Source organism: Doryrhamphus excisus, chromosome 5 (genome assembly GCF_030265055.1).
Source record: "Doryrhamphus excisus isolate RoL2022-K1 chromosome 5, RoL_Dexc_1.0, whole genome shotgun sequence".
NCBI classification, from domain to species: Eukaryota; Metazoa; Chordata; class Actinopteri; order Syngnathiformes; family Syngnathidae; genus Doryrhamphus; species Doryrhamphus excisus.
In genome coordinates this window covers 17741897-17761993 of record NC_080470.1, presented here as the reverse complement: position 1 = coordinate 17761993, position 20097 = coordinate 17741897, and the positions used below count along the sequence as shown (strand labels likewise).

General features: G+C 38.8%; 1 protein-coding gene across 2 annotated transcripts in view; it reads right to left on the bottom strand.

The window, feature by feature from the left end:
• Nucleotides 1-20097, bottom strand: part of negr1 (neuronal growth regulator 1) — a 182316-nt gene that overhangs the window by 138111 nt on the left and 24108 nt on the right. For both annotated transcript variants that reach the window (XM_058074094.1, XM_058074095.1), the window contains exon 2: nt 98-336. In XM_058074094.1, the coding sequence (XP_057930077.1) occupies nt 98-336 (239 nt within the window). The remainder of the gene's footprint in view (nt 1-97; nt 337-20097) is intronic.

The window sequence follows — 20097 nt, the reverse complement described above, 5'->3', positions numbered from 1 at the left end:
AAAACTGATTTATTACAGATTTTTATTCAAATTGTCTCTGGGAGGGTAGGTCCCAACAATACTACCAATACTACCCAAAAAAAAAACTTCTGCGTACCTTTTACAATGAGGTTGAGGAGTTTTGGCCGCGGGTTGCGTTCGCTTTGAATGGAGCATGTGTACTGGCCGTCGTCCGTTACATGCACCTTCTGTATCTGAAGGCTGTACTCGTGCTTGTCTCCAACGCTGGACACGATGGACACGCGGGGGTCCACCGACCATTTGTCATTCCCTGCGAAGATGATGCTGGAGCGGTTCAGCCAGGCTCCTTTTGAGATCCCATCCAACAGGTAGCACCTGGAGAAACACAGGACATGCTCAGTTTAGGTTCGGACCCAAAGGACCTAAGCGGTATGGAAAGTGGCTGTATGTTTATATTGTTTATGCAAGTTCAATTCAGTTTTAGATATGGTGATCCTTTCATTGAAATACATGCAGCATAGCAAACAGGAAGTGAAAAGACATCTCGCCCTGTTGTGTGAAGGAGGTTATGCATGGAAGAGGAATTTTAACACATACACAGTTCAGTTGCAAATGCAAAAATTGTAAATAGTTCATGTTGTATTTATTAAAAAAAATGTTGTTTTCATGTAGCAATAATTTTTTGTGTTGTTTACAATGTAGCAGTTTTAGACATTTTGGCTAAATGTTGAATATGGCTAAATTTGTGTCAAAACGAAAGTTGATGCTGCAAATGTATCGTCACTTTTTTCTCCCTTTTTTTTGCTGAGAATTAATATTTTGTTGAAACTTTCCTATGTTCTACTGCTGATGACTAAAAAACAGAAAAAGGTAGAAACAAGCTGTTTTCTTTTCTGATGTTTCTGTTGATATATATATATATATATATATATATATATATATATATATATATATATATATATATATATATATATATATATATATATATATATATATATATATATATATATATATATATATATATATATATATATATATATATATATGTATATAGGATATGTATATAGGAGTAAGAAGAAGCAAAGCTTATTAAATCCTACCCTTCCATTTGGTACGTTTACAATCAGGTACTGTTACATTTGTTCACTTCCTGCTTTCCTAATTTTTTTTTTTTTTTTTTTTTTGTCCCGTACCGGAGTATAAGGTGATATGACCATACAATGACATCATGTGTACCATAGTACACATGTTACTATGTACACATAATGTCATTGTACACATGTTACTATGTACACATAATGTCATTGTATGGTCATATCACCTCGTACTTCGGTATAGGACAAAAAATTTAAAAATAAAAAAACAAAAAAAAAAACCTTAAACTGTATTACGGAAAGCAGGAAGTGAACAAATGTAACGGTTACTGATTGTAAAAGTACCAGATGGAGGAGATTTAATAAGCTTTGCTTCTTCCTACTCCTTTTGGACATGTGGAACTGTGAACTGATTATGGGATGCACTCAAGTGTAATCTGATGCATGTTCAAATGAAATTAAACCATTACCATATACCATATCTTTAGAGCAAACAATACAATATTCTGTGTGCCTTAAAAAATAGTCAAAATCATCAAAAATGGAGAAGGGAGGATTTGAAAAATGGCTGGGATTAAATGAGTTAATCTATTATGTCATCTATTAATCGTTGCAGCTGTAGATATTATAAACGCAGCATTAAAGATACTTGGTGCAAGTAGCACTTCAGAATCAAATTCTTCAGTCTTTCCAGGTGACTTTTAACAAAAAAAGGTGATCCAACCCACCTTCCACATTGAACATTGGTATAAATTACCATGAGAAAAGAATGGATTAATAAGGATGGCTGCAGTATATTTGAACCTGCCTGAATCTGTACTTGACATTTTTCTTCATCTTGATTGGCTCGTCCTTGATATTCATTCACTGTCTGCTTATCAGTGTTAAGCTTCTGAAGTATCCCTCCAGAAATGATTACCGTTATCACGGCTTTTGCAATCTCTCACCAATGTGTCATCCCCGTGCAAGTATTTATACACCTTTTCACAAACGTGTGTCAAATGAGGCCATTTTTTTTACATAGATTGAGCCATTGTGTCTGGTGTTGCTGAATGTGACCACTCTAGTTTCTAACGGAAACCGAGTTACCACTGTACAGTCAAAACTCAGTTTCCAAATGCGCTGGTTTCCGTATGCCTTGGATTTCACACAATTACAAATTGTTGTATTTTGTTGTACTGGAAAAAAGTGATTGGGTTTTTACATGTTTTGGTTTAACGTTTTGGAACAAATGAATACCGAAAACCAAGGTACCACTGTGCAGTCAGCCTTCATTTCCATACGATTAGGTTTTGATGAAAATGTTCCACTCAGTTCTCATGCGGTATTGCATGTAATAAATGGTTGTATTTTAACATATTGGTTAAAAAAAGTTTCAGTTTCTGGAGGTATCACTGTAGTTCTATTGCTATTGTCAGCAAATCCAATGAAAGGGCACATTTTGGTTTTTCAACATTTCATACTAAATAGTACTCTGAAGGATTTCCTATCCTATTTCATTATGCATGAGTTATTTATCTAGTTTATGAGATTAAATATTGCTTTTGTGCGTTTGGCAATATTTCATATCATTATAACGTTTCTGTATTGACATGTAATGAAGCTTCCACAACAAATAGATTTGCCGTACTGAAAAATCAGTATCACGTTTGGATTACTTCTTTTGCAATATACAAACAAAGCAAATACAAATTAAAGGACTTTCAGGATAAAACATCTCACATTTTCCCTTTGGTTTAAAGGGGACTAGGGTAATTATTCCACAAGCTCTGAACATCTATTCTTAGACGATCTGACATCCTAACACAGGCTAATTGATTCTTATTCATGCAGGCTTTTTGAGATCATCTTAGGAAAGAACAGCAATGTTGCAGGGATTGAGATTGACTGGTAAATACATCATTAATCCAAACCCCAGTAAGTATACACATAATAGTGTCAAATAAGAAAATGGGAGTGGGTTTTTTTTTTTTTGCATTCCTTTATGTGAACTGAAAATGATGATAGCCCTTTTAATCATAACACAACAACAGCAGGGCGGGCGTATTATATTCATTGGTTTTGTCTAAACCTATTTAAAACAATGAACAGATGCATTAATTAAACCCTGCTTGCTGGCAGGAGGAAGTTGCCAAACAGTTTTATTGCAATGTAAATCCGACATCATTCAATAACCAAATCCACCATAATTTCCTTGATTAATCTGAAGCTAGTGGTTTCGATTAATCGAGTAATCGGCTAGAAAAGTGAAAGAATGCAATTTCTTGGCTGTCCGCAATTGGTCCCCAGCCCGCACTTTGGACACCCCTGCCCGAGACAAGACGAGAGAATCAATATGAACCAAATATCAACAGTTAGTTTATGCATCTTACTTGTCTATGATTTAAAAAGGAATACCATTACACATTAAGGGGTTGGCAAAATAACTATGACAGCTAAAATGCCCAAATTAAATTACCCGTAATGTAGCTAGCCATCCACTGGGTGCAGCTAAATGAAATTTAATAAGCCTTTCTTCCTGAGGAATAAAATGAGAGACATTAATACACGTTTACAGTTTATGGCATTTTCTAGACATATATCTGTATTGCTTTCTTTTCATGCATTTCCAGAAGCATGAAACTGTCAAGGAGCACACTGCTCTGTAAATATACGACTTGAATTCATCTTTTTGGAAGGTATTCTGTTTCATTAGCATAAGCAAAGGATGATGTCTTCATATTTTGGAAAATAATAGTGGACAATGGGGATGTGCCGTCATGGTGTGTAGCAAAGGTACGGCGCACTAGACTCTTAATCTCCAAAATAATCCTGTTGACTGTGGCCTCTGGGGCACATCTGAACCTCTTCCTGTAATAATCCCACACAGCCGAACTTGAAACCAACACCTTTTGACTATAGTCATACAAACTCAATCAAAAGTGATGGCGAACCAACCAGGAGGAATATGAACAACCAATTACTGTACTAACCCCTCCCTGGATGAAGCCAATAAATGACAGAATTAAAACCAACACCTTTTGACTATACTCATACAAACTCACAAACTTATTCAAAAGTGATGGCGAACCAACCAGGAGGAATATGAACAACCAATTACTGTACCAATTACCCTTCCTGGGTGAAGCCAAAAAATGACATCAGAACTTGAAACCAACACCTTTTGACTATACTCATACAAACTCACAAACTCATTCAAAAGTGATGGCGAACCAGCCAGGAGGAATATGAACAAGCAATTACTGTACTAACCCCTTCCTGGATGAAGCCAATAAATGACATCAGAACTTGAAACCAACACCTTTTGACTATAGTCATACAAACTAACAAACTCATTCACAAGTGATGGTGAACCGACCAGGAGGAATAAGAACAAACAATTACTGTACTAACTCCTTCCTGGATGAAGCCAATAAATGACATCAGAACTTGAAACCAACACCTTTTGACTATACTCATACAAACTAACAAACTCATTCAAAAGTGATGGCGAACCGACCAGGAGGAATATGAACACCCGATTACTGCACTAACCCCTTCCTGGATGAAGCCAATAAATGACATCAGAACTTGAAACCAACACCTTTTGACTAGACTCATATAAACTCACAAACTCATTCAAAAGTGATGGCGAACCGACCAGGAGGAATATGAACATCCGATTACTGCACTAACCCCTTCCTGGATGAAGCCAATAAATGACATCAGAACTTGAAACCAACACCTTTTGACTATACTCATACAAACTCACAAACTCATTCAAAAGTGATGGTGAACCGACCAGGAGGAATATGAACACCCGATTACTGCACTACCCCCTTCCTGGATGAAGCCAATAAATGACATCAGAACTTGAAACCAACACCTTTTGACTATACTCATACAAACTAACAAACTCATTCAAAAGTGATGGCGAACCGACCAGGAGGAATATGAACAACCAATTACTGTACCAATTAACCTTCCTGGATGAAGCCAATAAATGACATCAGAACTTGAAACCAACACATTTTGGCTATACTCATACAAACTATCAAACTCGTTCAAAAGTGATGGCGAACCGACCAGGAGGAATATGAATAACCAATTACTGTACTAACCCCTTTCTGGATGAAGCCAATAAATGACATCATAACTTGAAATCAACACCTTTTGACTATACTCATATAAACTCATTCAAAAGTGATGGCGAACCGGCCAGGAGGAATATGAACAACCAATTACTGTACTAACCCCTTTCTGGATGAAGCCAATAAATGACATCAGATTGTCATTCTTCTTCAAGATTAAGACTTTATCAACAGTACCACTGCTGGTTGCAGGCAGTACTGCACTCCCTGTTGCCCCAATTCCTTCAAGATGTGTTCAAATGCTCATCCTTACCAATAACTGTGTGATTAACAAAAATGATGAGAAAGCCACCACGACTTTATTGCAACGAGCCTTTAATAAAAAGGTTCAGATTGCCGCGGTGAATGAAGTGAGCTGTCTGACTTTCTTTATAGACCAAGGGTTTGGAAACAATTGCAGTTGTATAGTTGTTAAATGTGATGAACACTGCTGGATACAACGCAAATTATGTATTTTAAGGACTTTGTGGTGCACTGAATAAATTCATGTGAATAAACGTGAATGCCCCTTACAAATTAATGGTTGAAAAATATGAGAAGATAAAATGTGGCCTTAGTCATAAAGACGGTGAGCAATTATCTAACAGTAGACTACAGCACATCTTCACATAATTATATGAAAGTTCGTAAAACTGCCATGCGGCGTAGTGTCCCAAGAGAGGGGATTATGCTCTGCTTCAAAATGTCACAGTGTAGGGGTATGGTATCCTGATTCAACGCTGATATCAGATATCGGTCCAAACCAACCGACCAACCCTGTTGTGTATCCGAAGAAACAGCATAAGGAGCCTCGCAAAAAAACACACACAAAAAAAAAACCCAAACCGAAAATATGAAAACATTGAATTAAAAAAACTGAAAAAACAATAAAAATAGACATTTCGGAAAAAATAAAACAAATTTCATAAGGCCCTACTATCGTAAATATATACTGCTATAAAAGTAGGACTGTGATGATTATGACAATTTTGGCTGGATGATATATTGTCCTACAGATATTTGCGGATAAACATTTTCATCAATATTATGAGAGCAAATAAATCCCTAATGTAATGAAAATATATCATAATATTACATCACAAACACAAAAACTGCATCACATAAAGTTCATCTTGTATCCTTGGTGGTATTCCAAATTCCCATGCAAAGAGGACATGTGGTTTTTCCCAACCATTTTGAAGTAATCCTGGTGACATTTCTGAGCATGTGTGCTTTAGCATCTGTTTGCCTAAATCTTGCCACCCGTTCAGAGGTAGCCTTTTTGCTCTACATACTTCTGTCACTGTTTCGGCTCTGGCAGGGACTACCCTGGACAGCTCAACTGGGACATCTGCTTCCCGCAGCCATCTGTGTACAGGTCCACCTAATCCTCCACTCACTGTCAAACTCTCCTTTTCCTGTCTTCTTTTTCCAGTGCCCGTGTTTGCACACGTAGCGTTTCAAACGGGTGAATGAGTGCACACACATCCCGTACGACAGGGTGAGGTACTATAGTCTGTAATTGAAAATGGCATGAATGTAAAGTGGGTCAGGGTACTCTACCATCCTAAATTTTCATTTGACATTGAACCAACAGTTTGCTAAAAATAGACCTCTAAAGATTAAACCTGGAGGTGGAACGATCAACTGGACGGATACTACATCGCAGGCTTTAACTCAAACTGTGTATGGCTGATTGCAAATGGTGATCCGGATTGAAGGAGAATGTCCACGTCAAACTACCAAGAGGGGGAGGAGTGAGCCGTGCATACAAATGAGAAACGTTTATGGAAGTATCAGTTACTTGCATACTTTTTGCATGTTATGGTAATGGTATTGGTTTAATTTCATTTGAACATGCATCAGATTACAATTGAGTGCATCCCATAATCAGTTCCCAGTTCCACATGTCCAAAAGGAGTAGGAAGAAGCAAAGCTTATTAAATCCTACCCCTCCATCTGGTACTTTTACAATCACTAACTGTTACATTTGTTCACTTCCTGCTTTCCTAATATAGTTTTTTTTTTTTTTTTTTTTTGTCACGTACCGAAGTACGAGGTGATATGACCATACAATGACATAATGGGTACCATAGTAACTGTCAATATAGTGATATATATAGCACATCATGACTCTTCATCCTTGTATTTAGCAAACATCAACTGATTGTATTGTTTCTTGAATTGGCTCATCGTTGTGCATTGTTTGATTTCCTTACTCAATCCATTCCATAGTTTGATTCCACATACTGAAATGCTATGGCTAGCATAACGTAGTCCTAACATAGAAGTGTTTCAAATGTAGTTATTCCCTGAGATCATATTTCTCCTCTCTTGTAGAGAAGTATTGGAGGACATTTTTAGCTAATTGGATATTTTTAGCCTTACGCATTATTTTAGCTGTTTGAAGATGAACTATATCAGCAAGTTTAAGTATTTGTCATTTTAGAAATAAGGAGTTTGTATGTTCTCTGTCGGCTGTATTATGAATTATCCTTATTGACCTTTTTTGCAGTACATTTAGCAAGTGATGTTGATCACGGAACGCAACTGCTGTGAATAGCTGCCATTGTATTTGATTTGGTTTGAGCAAATCCTAATGGTAAAAATAGTTTTGAAATCTAAATTGTATGGTCATATCACCTCGTACTTCGGTACGACCTTAACAACCTTAAACTATATTAGGAAAGCAGGAAGTGAACAAATGTAACAGTTACTGATTGTAAAAGTACCAGATGGAGGGGTAGGATTTAATAAGCTTTGCTTCTTCCTACTCCTTTTGGACATGTGGAACTGTGAACTGATTATGGGATGCACTCAATTGTAATCTGATGCATGTTCAATTGAAATTAAACCATTACCATTACCATTTAAACAAGTTGTACAGAAAGTATTATGTTTGACCTTAGAGGTTCCAGTGAAAACCAGCAACAGAGCATATTGTTGTATCACTGGTTTGAAGGTGGAGTGTTTTATCAGTGCCTGGTTGGAAACTCGGCTGCAGTTTACCCCCACCATTCAACACCCAAGTGACAGGTCAGCCTTGGCAATGCGCCAGGGGGTGCGAGGGAAGTGAAGCGAGGGGGATAGGTCAAGGCTGGGTGGTGGGTAGAGACACTCGCTGCCTGCTTGCCAGGAGCGCTAAGCGCTTACTGATTAGTTGGTTCCGCTTCATAACAGGTTAAATCCCAAGTAGGAAAAAAATATGTTTGTCTAATGCTTACACAGGACCCCTGAGATTAAACAAATTATGTCCGAGTGTAGAAGCAAAGCGTACGGGAGAAAAGCTGCAACTGGTACAATATACTGGAGTTGTGTGGTGATAAGATGACATGTAAAGGTGCGAGTCACAGGTCTTCATGCAATGCAATGCAAAATGGCTTTTAAAAAGTGCCAGGAAAACATAGGGTTGTTTGTTATTGCATTCCCGCGGGGCTTATTCACCGTGTTGATGTGCTCTGTTCATGGCACAAATGGACAATCCTTCATTGTCAAAGGACGATGGAACCTCTGCACAGTCCGAGAAGTGCGACCGCATTTATCATCCTGACAAAGAGAAATAAGCAATGGCCACGGTAGTTAACTGTTTTCAGTCATCTGCAAATATTGGAATAAATACTCTGGGCTCCTCTGGGTGCCGTCATATTTTACATGCCCTACTTGTGCTTATGTGTTAGCTTCAGGGACTTGTTTTACCAGCCTATCAATGTGGGTTCTGACGAGTGGGTGAAAGAACTTGGTACTTCAGTACCGAGCCGGAGAAATTATGAAACCCAATCCAAAGCTTAGTATCAAATATTTTCATATTTACAGCACAAAAAACCTGTTTACTGCCTTCTAAATACGTTTTATAACATCATTAGAGCCTTCTTGATATGATATAACACCCCTATAGTCACCTTGACACTCATATTACCCAATATAGCAATCATGTTTCAGAGAAAATGAGACAGAAATATGGCATAATATGGACTACCATATGTTAAGGTTGATGAGGGTGATGGTTAGCATTGGGTGTTTTAGGCTCGCTACAACAAAATACCACTGTTTCTTTCTTTGAGTTCAGCTCATGAAAGATGTTTTGGTTTTGGGTTTTGGTGTTTCTTCTGAGAACTAATGTCAAAAAACAAAAATTAAAATATTTCCTTTGCAATTCTGTATGGCAGGATCCCGATTTTTGGGTGAATACAGACATGTATGTTATGCTACTTATTATTTACAGCCTGTGTACTTGCAAGCACCAAAAAGGCCTCAGTTAAGCTAACTGCTTTTGGGGCTAACTGGTGAAACAGTAATCCAATTCAACAAAATGAGTGTATTTCTTTCAGACCTGTGCATTCAAAGTGGGTTAACCTGAGGACAGCGGTCAGACAGACGTCAGCAAGCCACTTCTTGATGGCAGCCAACGGGGGGTAAAACATTTTGAGAGGTCCTTATTTACTTTGAGTCCAGCAAGGCACAGAATGTGGCGCCCTTCACTCAGTAGAGTGGTGGTGAACAGAGTAAAAAAAAAATAAAAATCCTATTTCTTCAGGGTTGTAAACAGCGACATACAGTTTTCAGGAAGTAGTCAAAAAGACCAAAGCTCTGACTGGCAAGGATGCATGCATGGTAGACTTCACCAAGTAATTTAAAGGAAATGATGAACAGAGGACAATTTTGAGACAGATTATTCAGTCTAGAGTTGTGTCTGTTTTGTATTCATCTGCCGGGTAAATTACAGTGGGAGACAGAATCTCTTTTTGTGTTGATGTTTTATGCATGGGGATACTTGCTTATTGACTTTTTTTGATTTTGTTATCAAACAGACTGAACAAAGCTTTGGATGAAGTGCATACAGTTCTAAGCTTTTGCTCAAAGTTTTCCAAAATGAGGGTCTAAATTGTTTTCAAAAACACATGGGTTTGGTTCATTGACCAATGCTTCAGAGAGGCTGAAAGTACACAAGTCAAAGTCACTGAAGTCGTTTGGAATGAACTACAACAGCCATCAAATGGCAGATCTCGGCTGGATCGGGAACCAGTGGCCCTTTATGGACCTGTGACCAAGTGAACATGTCATCATGATCACGGAACGATTGCAGTAGCAGTTTGCGGGAGTAATTACTTCAGTTATTATGGTTCATATGACGGCAAATGTGGTGGCGTCAGTAAAAATGAGCGAAGTCCTCAAATCTGACAAATGTTTGTTTTTGTTTTGTTTTGTTTTTTTCTGAATGATTGGACAAAAATGCTCAGATCAAATCCACAGACACACTCCGACATCTTGTCAAAAGTTGTTGCTCAGACTTTCCCGACTACGTGAACAATTTTGTTCTAGACTGTATTTTGTCAAGTTTTTCTTCTCAACCAAAACTGTTTAATCTCTCAAGGTGGGAACTAAAAAGTGGTTTCATTTTAACGGTAAAATGAAACCCGACTACAACTAGAAATTGTTTTCAAAAACACATGGGTTTGGTCCATTGACCAATGCGTCAGAGAGGCTGAAAGTACACAAATCAACCACGCTGAAGTCGTTTGGACTTCAGCCATCAAATGGCAGACCTCGGTCTGGATCCGGAACCAGTGATGGCCCTTTACGGACCTGTGACCAAGTGAACATGTCATACATGACCGTATTTTGTCAAGTTTTTCTTCTCAACCTGACTAGAACCAGGACATATGACCATATTAGTCCAGAACTCAGGTCTTCCTGCCTCTCGGAGAATATACTTTAAAACAGCTGTGCTTGTGTACAAGTCTTTTCATGGTCTTAAACCAAAGTACATCTCTGACATGTTAGAGCCACATGAACCACCTTGGGCTTTGAGATGCTCAGTGGTCTCTTGCGGGTGCCTGGAGTCTAGTCCAGGACTAAACATGGTGAGGATGCGTTTCAGTTTCCAGAAGATGTGCGACAACCCTCAACTTTGGCAATGATTCAATCCAGGCTTTCTTCAACTGTATATATACTGTAACAACTGAAAATAGTTTATCTAAATTCTATCTGCAGTTGCTTTTTTTTTTTGATGGAAGAATTTATGGAATTGTGTGGAATGATTTTAGAATTAACAGCTCCCTCTTCACCACAATGGACCAAAACACAGCCTGTATCACGACATACAACACATTTAAGCAATATGTCCACAGCCCTGATTTACACAAGGTGATGGATAGGAACATTTATGTATAATATTTCACATTTTTTACATGTTGGTCTACAACAATTATGGCAAGAAAGAGATGCATTCAGATGCATAATGGCTGTGCTTAATCCATTGTCATTTCAACACTTGCCAGTTGCCGATGACTGTTATTAAGCATGATGTTCAGCATAATTAGCTGGCGCTAAATGAAGGAACTCTTGTGTGAGGCGTGAGGCAGTTCTTTTCAAAACGAAATGTTCTGTAGAGAATCCCATTGTTGAGACGGGAGGGGGGGCATCTTGCAGTGAACTCCAAATATAATTGCAGAATAGGTCTTGCATTACGGATGCCTAAATAAAACTAAATAATCCAACCATGGCAATTTCTGATTTTATAAACAAGCAACGCCGTGATCTCTGTTTTATTTAAATGTGCTCCAGCTTTATCTCAGTAATGACAAAACAAATTTAAATCCTAGCAAAACTCCTCATGCTAAGCTCAGCCAACCAATTGACCAAATTTTTCAAACGTTCTGGCAATGGCACCAGATTGGCACCCGAACATAAACAACCATAATTTAGTTATACAAAAGCTTATCGCAAGACTGAAGAAGTCCTGATTTTTCTCTACCATTCCAGCAGCAATAGCAAACAGTGGGAGAACGTCTCAATGAACAGGGTCATTAAGTCAGCATTCAAATGTTCGCATCTTGATAACCAGGATAATAATGGTGAAATAATAGTGCAAGAAAGACACACAGCTGAGAAACCCGCTACCCGTCCTTTCCCTGGGCATTATTACCAGCTCATACTGCTCATTACTGACATGGCACGCGTCCGTAATGAGCTGTTTGAAGACATATGCCTCTGTTCCGCTGCAAAGTACCTGCTCTGGTCTACAGTGCACGGATTCAGGCAATTGTTTAAAGGCAACTTGCATGGTTTTCTTGATTCCCCCCCCCCCCCCCCCCCCAAAAAAAAAATCACTAATATTCTCACATTGTACTTCCAAAAATGTAACTCTTATGAACTACTTTAGTTGTCATCATTCTATTTGTCCATTAAAATGAACGAGAAACTGAGGAAACAAAGTGGTTTTCAATGAGGTTGTGCTTAAATGTTACATATTGCAGGGTGACAATTCTACTTAAAAAAAAACGGGATATTTCTCGGAATTTTGCCAATCATGCACAATCCTTATGAGAGACATGAACATCCCTTTTCTGTGTGTTCTAAAGAGAGAAAAACAGTTAGCATGATCAAGCTAACAATGCTCATCATGGTCATGGTAATGGCAATGGCAATGGCAATGGCAATGGTAATGGTAATGGTAATGGTTTTATTTCATTTGAACATGCATCAGATTACAATTGAGTGCATCCCATAATCAGTTCACAGTTCCACATGTCCAAAAGGAGTAGGAAGAAGCAAAGCTTATTAAATCCTACCCCTCCATCTGGTACTTTTACAATCACTAACTGTTACATTTGTTCACGTCCTGCTTTCCATAATACAGTTTACGGTTTTGTTTTGTTTTTGTAAATAATGTACCTCGTACCGAAGATTGGACAATACAAAAAAAAAAAACTCAAACAACGTTTTATGGTTTTATATGCATGCTGTGACTATGCAACAACTGGTACATTCATGACAACATGCAATACTAACAGTATTTTGATCATTTTAAATATTACCAGGAACTTCTTTCCTTGGTGCATTAATTTCACATCTCGAGCTACTTCCATCCAATCAATCATGTGCCTGTTTTCTGCTAATAATCATGGCACAATTTGTGACAGCCACCGCCGACAACTACTTTTGGACAAATGAGAACCAAGAACTTTATCTTTTTTAACCTGGGAGAGTGAAACTTCGTAGGAGGCGAGCAAGTCATTACACCGCCGTGACTTGGTGGTGCAAATGGAGAGCTGACCAAACCATGACGACAGAATAGGCGTGTTTCAGTGTTCAGTGGCATACAGTGTTACCAGCAATGGAAAGGCTTCATGTGTATGGCGAGGAGGACATTGTTCCAATAGTTCGCATCACAACACATAAAGCAATTTGTGCTAACAAACCCTACCTACCCAAAATAAACTGGAAAAGACGTCCCACACCAGCTGGACTAGGCAGACAACTACTTATAGAGTAAGTCACCATGATATTGATTGGTATACTTCTCTACAAGAGAGGAGAGATATGATATCGGGGAAGAACTAAATTTCAAACACTTCTATGCTAGGACTATGTTAAAAAGCCATAGCATTTCAGTATGTGGAATCAAACTATGGAATGGATTGAGTAAGAAAACGATGAGCCAATTCAAGAAACAATACAAGCAGTTGATGTTTGCTAAATACAAGGATGAAGAGTCTTGAACCAGTCATGATGTGCTATATATATCACTATATTGACACTTACTATGTTACCCATTATGTCAAAAAAAAAAAAAAACTACTGGGCTGGGTTCAGAAACGAGTAAACAAAAACACTGCTGGGTATGATGCCTAATTCTGATTATTTGTTAAAAAACAATATTTTTTTATGTAGACAGTTACTATGGTAGCCATTATGTAATTGTATGGTCATATCACCTTGTACATGACCTAAAATTAAAATTAAAATTAAAATTAAAATTAAAATTAAAATTAAAATTAAAATTAAAATTAAAATTAAAATTAATTAATAAAATGAAATAAATAATTTCAATTATATTGGGAAAGCAGAAAGTGAACAAATGTAACAGTTACTGATTGCAAAAGTACCAGATGGAGGGGTAGGATTTAATAAGCTTTGCTTCTTCCTACTCCTTTTGGACATGTGGAACTGTGAACTGATTATGGGATGCACTCAATTGTAATCTGATGCATGTTCAAATGAAATTAAACCATTACCATTACAGAAAGGATTATGTTTGACCTTAGAGGTTCCAGTGAAAAGCCAGCAACAGAGCATATTGTTGTATCACTGGTTTGAAGGTGGAGTGTTATCATTACCCACATAGTACTTGATATCACAACACAGTCCCTATAGCCGCGTATGACGAAAACATGGAATGTGGTACTTTACAGATCATTTGGTTGTTCATATGTTTGTTTAGACTGGTGATTGGTGTCCCATCGCATTGTTTTTGGGGTGGGCCCGTTACCGCTCGGTTGTGGCAAGAGGCACTGCGCCACTACGCCACTACGCCAGACAAATAGTTCTTGATGTTAGCAGGATGAGATCCCCCCTTCCCTTGCACAAGCGGTTTCCTATGTTAACTGACATTTTATCATGAATAGTCTGACATTTTCTCTAGAAGGTTGATATGTCTCCTTGCATGCACATTTTATTAAATTGCACCTTTCTTTCTCACATCTACTTCGGAACCAGCAGCAGATTTTTCCTTCACAGAACACAACAAAAAACACGGCACAAATGGAATCCTGATGAACACCGTTGGCATGCTTGGTAATCCTGGCTGAGGATAAAACGGTTGATAAGAAGTAAAGTCATCCCAACTCCTCTGATTGGATAATTATTGTGCTGCAAGAATATACGTACATGCTGCAACCTGTGCTAATTTGTCTTTATCAATTTATAAAACATGCAATTAGATGAAAATGGCTGCAAGGTTTGCTGAATAACCCCATTAAACAAGAACGGTGTTAAACTGGAGCGTGCCTGAAGGCAAACATAATGGGTTTTTCCATTGACATGCTCTCTATAAGATATGAGAGAACGGCTTTCTGCTCCTATTCCAGAACCTTGGACTCCTTGAGATGGATAAAATATATTTATTCCACACTGCATAAATATAACCACAATGGCTGAATAAAAAACTTCTATATATTATACATATAACTATGAAAGACTATGTCCTCAGAGCCTGTGGGCTTGAAAGCATCTTCTTTGGTAGGAGAAAGTATTTAACAGGTTTACTGCAACAGCTCAGTCGATAACTTTTATAAATGACTTCCACTCTGAGAAAATGTGAGCTTTATGGAATCTATTTTTAAACACAGTTTAGGATTGTGTGTCTGATGCGGAGATCTGATGCTTTTTGTGGCTATCATCTCGGGGTTCAGTTACGTAACTAAGTAGGAAACGAGCCATTTACAGCAACTCCCGATGTCATCAGCTTCCTCTTGTCCCAATTTGTGCACTGCTATAAAATATGATGTACACAAGCAAATACCACAATGTTTAATTGCATTACACAATGATTGAAATAAGACACTGCATGTAGGTCAATTGACTAGGTTAGAAAATCAACAAAAAAATCAATCAATGGAAGTTGTGGAATTGCATATTTGTTCGTCCCATTGATGAAATACGGACTAATTAGCTGTTCTAGCTTCTTGGAAAGTCAGTATTTAATGATCCTTGACAACAAGACGTTCACTTCCACTGTGATTCTTCCAAATGTAGTACTGGTTGCTTATATCTTATGTGCACATGAAAAGCAAAAATGCATCATGGAGAGATGAAATCAACACACCCGTAGGTGAAATGAATAATTTTAAAAATGTTGTTGCCTTGTATTGCTGGCAATATCTTGTTGCGGCTTTGATCTCATAACAGACTGCTTTTCTTGCACCCAGAATGTGGCAGGGAAATAAGTGGATTTAGCTGCCCAAGCTATATGCTCATTTCTGCTGAGGTCATGATGAGGCTATTTTGGTATTAAGGCCTCGGAATCTTTTATCTACTGCCCACGGACAAAGAGGGGAGGCAAATTCCCAGTCTCAGTTTTAGTCACAATTAAGCCGTAAGCAAGCGGCCATTTGCCTGGTTCACACACAGTGTAATCTGTAAGGATGAAAACAATCACTTCCAAGCCACAGGTCAACCTGCAATTTGTCCTGAGTTTAGGGAAGTAAAATTTGTTGGTTCCATTCTCAAAGACTAGGTAGGGCAGCCGGAGAACTGCCTAGACTTGTCAGACCAGAGCTGTCCTATCCTGAACATAAATCAATGAAGCCTGCTCGGACAAGATTGTAACTTACAGAGCTGCCTAGACTAGTCAGACTACAGCTGTCCTATCTAGTATTTGAACATGAACTGATGAAGGCTGCTCAAATGAGGGGGAATTTCTTCTAAGGAAACCTAAATAGTCCAGTGGAGATCCATTCATTGCCACTTCATTTTCAAATACTCGGCAGGGCAGCTCTAGTAAAAGTAAAGTCTGACTAGTCTAGGCTGCTCTAGTGCTGTCCTACATAGTCTTTTAGCATGTCTAGATTTGTCAGACGAGAGCTGTCCTACCTAGTCTTTGAGCATAAACTGATGAAAAGGGGGAATCCAAGACAAATTCAATACTCCTGTTGTGATCTCATCACAGGCTCCACCATGTCATGCTCAAAGACCAGATAGGACAGCTCTTGAACAACTAGATTAGTCAGACTACATAGTCTACATAGCTCTTGAACAACTAGATTAGTCAGACTAGACCTGTCCTATCTAGTCTTTGAGCATGACATGATGAAGCCTTCATCAGGCTTCATCATGTCATGCTCAAAGACCAGATAGAGCTGTCCTATCTAGTTTTTGACCATGACATGATGAAGCCTTTATCAGGCTTCACAGGCTTCATCATGTCATGCTCAAAGACCAGATAGGACAGCTCTTGAAAAACTAGATTAGTCAGACTAAAGCTTTCCTATCTAGTCTTTGAGCATGACTTGATGAAGCCTGAGATGAGATCACAGAACCGTCTTTTAGCATGTCTAGATTAGTCAGACGAGAGGTGTCCTACCTAGTCTTTGAGCATAAACCAATGAAGAGGGGGAATCCAAGACAAATCGAATACTCCTGTTGTGATCTCATCACAGGCTTCATCATGTCATGCTCAAAGACCAGATAGGACAGCTCTTGAACAACTAGATTAGTCAGACTAGAGCTCAAAGACCAGATAGGACAGCTCTTGAACAACTAGATTAGTCAGACCAGAGCTGTCCTATCTAGTCTTTAAAAACTCGACCAGATAGTCTTTAAAAACTCGACCAGATAGGACGGCTCTTGAACAACTAGATTAGTCAGACCAGAGCTGTCCTATCTAGTCTTTGAGCATGACATGATGAAGCCTGTGATGAGCTCACAACAGGAGTATTCAATTTGTCTTGGATCCCCCCTCTTCACCTTCTGAAAGACAAGATAGACTAGAAAGACTAGATAGGACAGCTCTAGTCTGACTTATCTAGTTGTTCAAGAGCTGTCCTATCTGCTCTTTGAGCATGGCATGGTGAAACCTGTTCAAATGAGAGGAGAAAGCTCTTCTAAGAAACCTGAATAGTCTGGTTGTCATTGAGTCTAGCCCACTTTATGCCCAAAGATGGATAGGACAGATCTAGTCTGACTAACCTAGACACCTTCCTAGCGTCTTAGCATGACGTGATGAAGCTTGCTCGGATGAGTCGCATTGGGCAATTCAGGTTGTCTTCGAAGAGGTTCCCCTTCTCAGGCTCCATCTGTTCATGTTCAAAGACCAGATAGGACAGCTCTAGTCTGACATTATTCCATACCGAGTTTTCCAGCATGACGTAATGAAGCAGAGGATGTTTCCCTCTCATCCAATCAGGCTTCATCATTCCATGCTCAAGACAAGGTAGGACCACTCTAGGGCTGTTGATCTGGACAAAAATGATTTAGCTTTATGTAAACACTAAAGAAAACTAACAATTGATTAATGTTGAACTCTGGACTGTATTCAAGTTTAGAGGCATATAGATATAACTTAAAAGCAAAAATGTTCAAACTCTGATGTTGTTTGCAGTATTGCCACTAGCGTGTGGCCTCCCGTTGAACCATGTGAATGTACGTAACTGTGTACATTTTTCTTTTACCGCCTTGACCCGATGGCTTATTGATACTTGGCAGGCCAACATATAATGCCATCGGTGTTGGATGCAATGTACCGTAAGGTATGTTTTAGTAAATTCACAAGGTTGCCATTCTTTTATAAGCCTCATAACCACTGACCTTGACGGCATGATAGGACACCCCCCATCGAGAAGGTGAGTTGTGTAACTATATCATCCATCATAGCAGCAATACACCTCACAAACCTCAAGCTGCAATAAAAACCCCATACATACAGAAGCCAAGATCTTTTAGTCTTTACAGGATACAATATATTGTTCCTTTTTGGCACCCGCCGATGATGTATGGAGATCCATAGTGTTGTGTGAATTAGGCCTGTCAGTCAAGCCCCGTCGCCCACATGGACACACACGGACTCACAGCAATGTCACCAACCCACAAGCGCAATACACAAGCACACGTGGAGCAAGATAGACGTGAGCCGAATAGTGCTTGGCTCAACACCACCCCCACTCACACAGCTTGCACTCTGTAGCTTTCTCTCATTTCGTTTTTTTCTGGGCTTTGCTGAAATAGTCTGCGGCTTCAACGGATCACCTCCTGACAGAAAAGACCTCAATTCCCCACCAGTACACACTAACAATGGAGCAAGAGTCCTCCTTACAGCATGTAGGTCAGGCCTGGCCTCTCTCTGTCTCCGGGATCCACGCAGAGGTTACGAGGGGAGGGGTCAAAACCATGTTAGTTAGTGTTGCTGAATACGAGTCCAAAGAAAGTATGTCTTATTACTGGGCATGGCCCGATACCATTTCTCCATGTCCGATGCAGATAGTCTATGGACACTGCAGTTCATTTATTTTACATTATTTATATCTATTTACATTACCGCTCAAAAGTTTGGGATCACTTGGAAATTTTTTTGGCTTTTTTTGGCAGTCCTGCTATGAAGTCCAGCATCCTGAAGTCGCCGCTTCACTGTTGATACTGACACTGGTGTTTGACGGCTACTATTTAGTGCAGCTGCCAGGTGACGACCTGTGAGGCGTCTTTGTCTTAAACTACACACTCTCAGATATTTGTCTTCTTGCACGTTTTTCTGTCCTTGTTAGACCCAGTTTGTGCTGCTCTCTGAAGGGAGTAGTTAACAGCACGGTAAGAGATTTTAGTTTTAGTTTAGATTTTTAGATTTTCTAATAATCTATTAGCCTTATAAAATGATGAACTTGGATTAGCAGCCATACCAGGAGATTGATGCAGAGGACTGACAGTTGTCAGTCCATGTACATCCTTCTTTGAAAATAATCTCATTCATTGTCATTGTTTGTGAAATGGATACAAATATTTGTGAAATGCATGAAAAAGAAATTTTCAAGTGATCCCAAACTATTGAGCGGTAGTGTCGTTTTATATTTATTGATATTTGTATTGTTTTTCTTGTTAAAATAATACTTTACTCAATACATATCTTAAAAAAAACACCATGCCCATTAAAGCTGAGCATTGAAACTTTAGACGCACATACATAGCTCTGAACAGCATTTCTGTTTGGTCACCAGACCCAGCGGCACCTTCTCACAGACTCGACATAAAATAGAATAAAGCGAAACATTATGCAAAAGTTGAAGACTGAGTCTTAAAGCAAATGAAAAAGGAATTGTAGAATGAGATACATTGCGTTCATCATGGCCGATAATTATAACATAAATAACAGCAATTGAAAATGTCCAATAGCACAGTGTCTGTCCTCTTAAGTCTGCTCTTCCTTTCATCAATAACAATGGCGGCTGTGCTGGAGAGCCTCTTGCTCACCACATTTGTTGAAGGTGCAAAATGAAATGTAGTTCAGGAGGGCAGTCGAGGTTGGTTGCTCTTCCTAAACAGCAGCGGATTGAATGACTGAATGACAGGTCTCAGTTCTCTTCCTCGTACTACTAAATCTTACTCCATACTTCTTCCTGTGATGCTTTTGCAAGCGGTTTATCAAATATGTGGTTTTGAACTGCCCA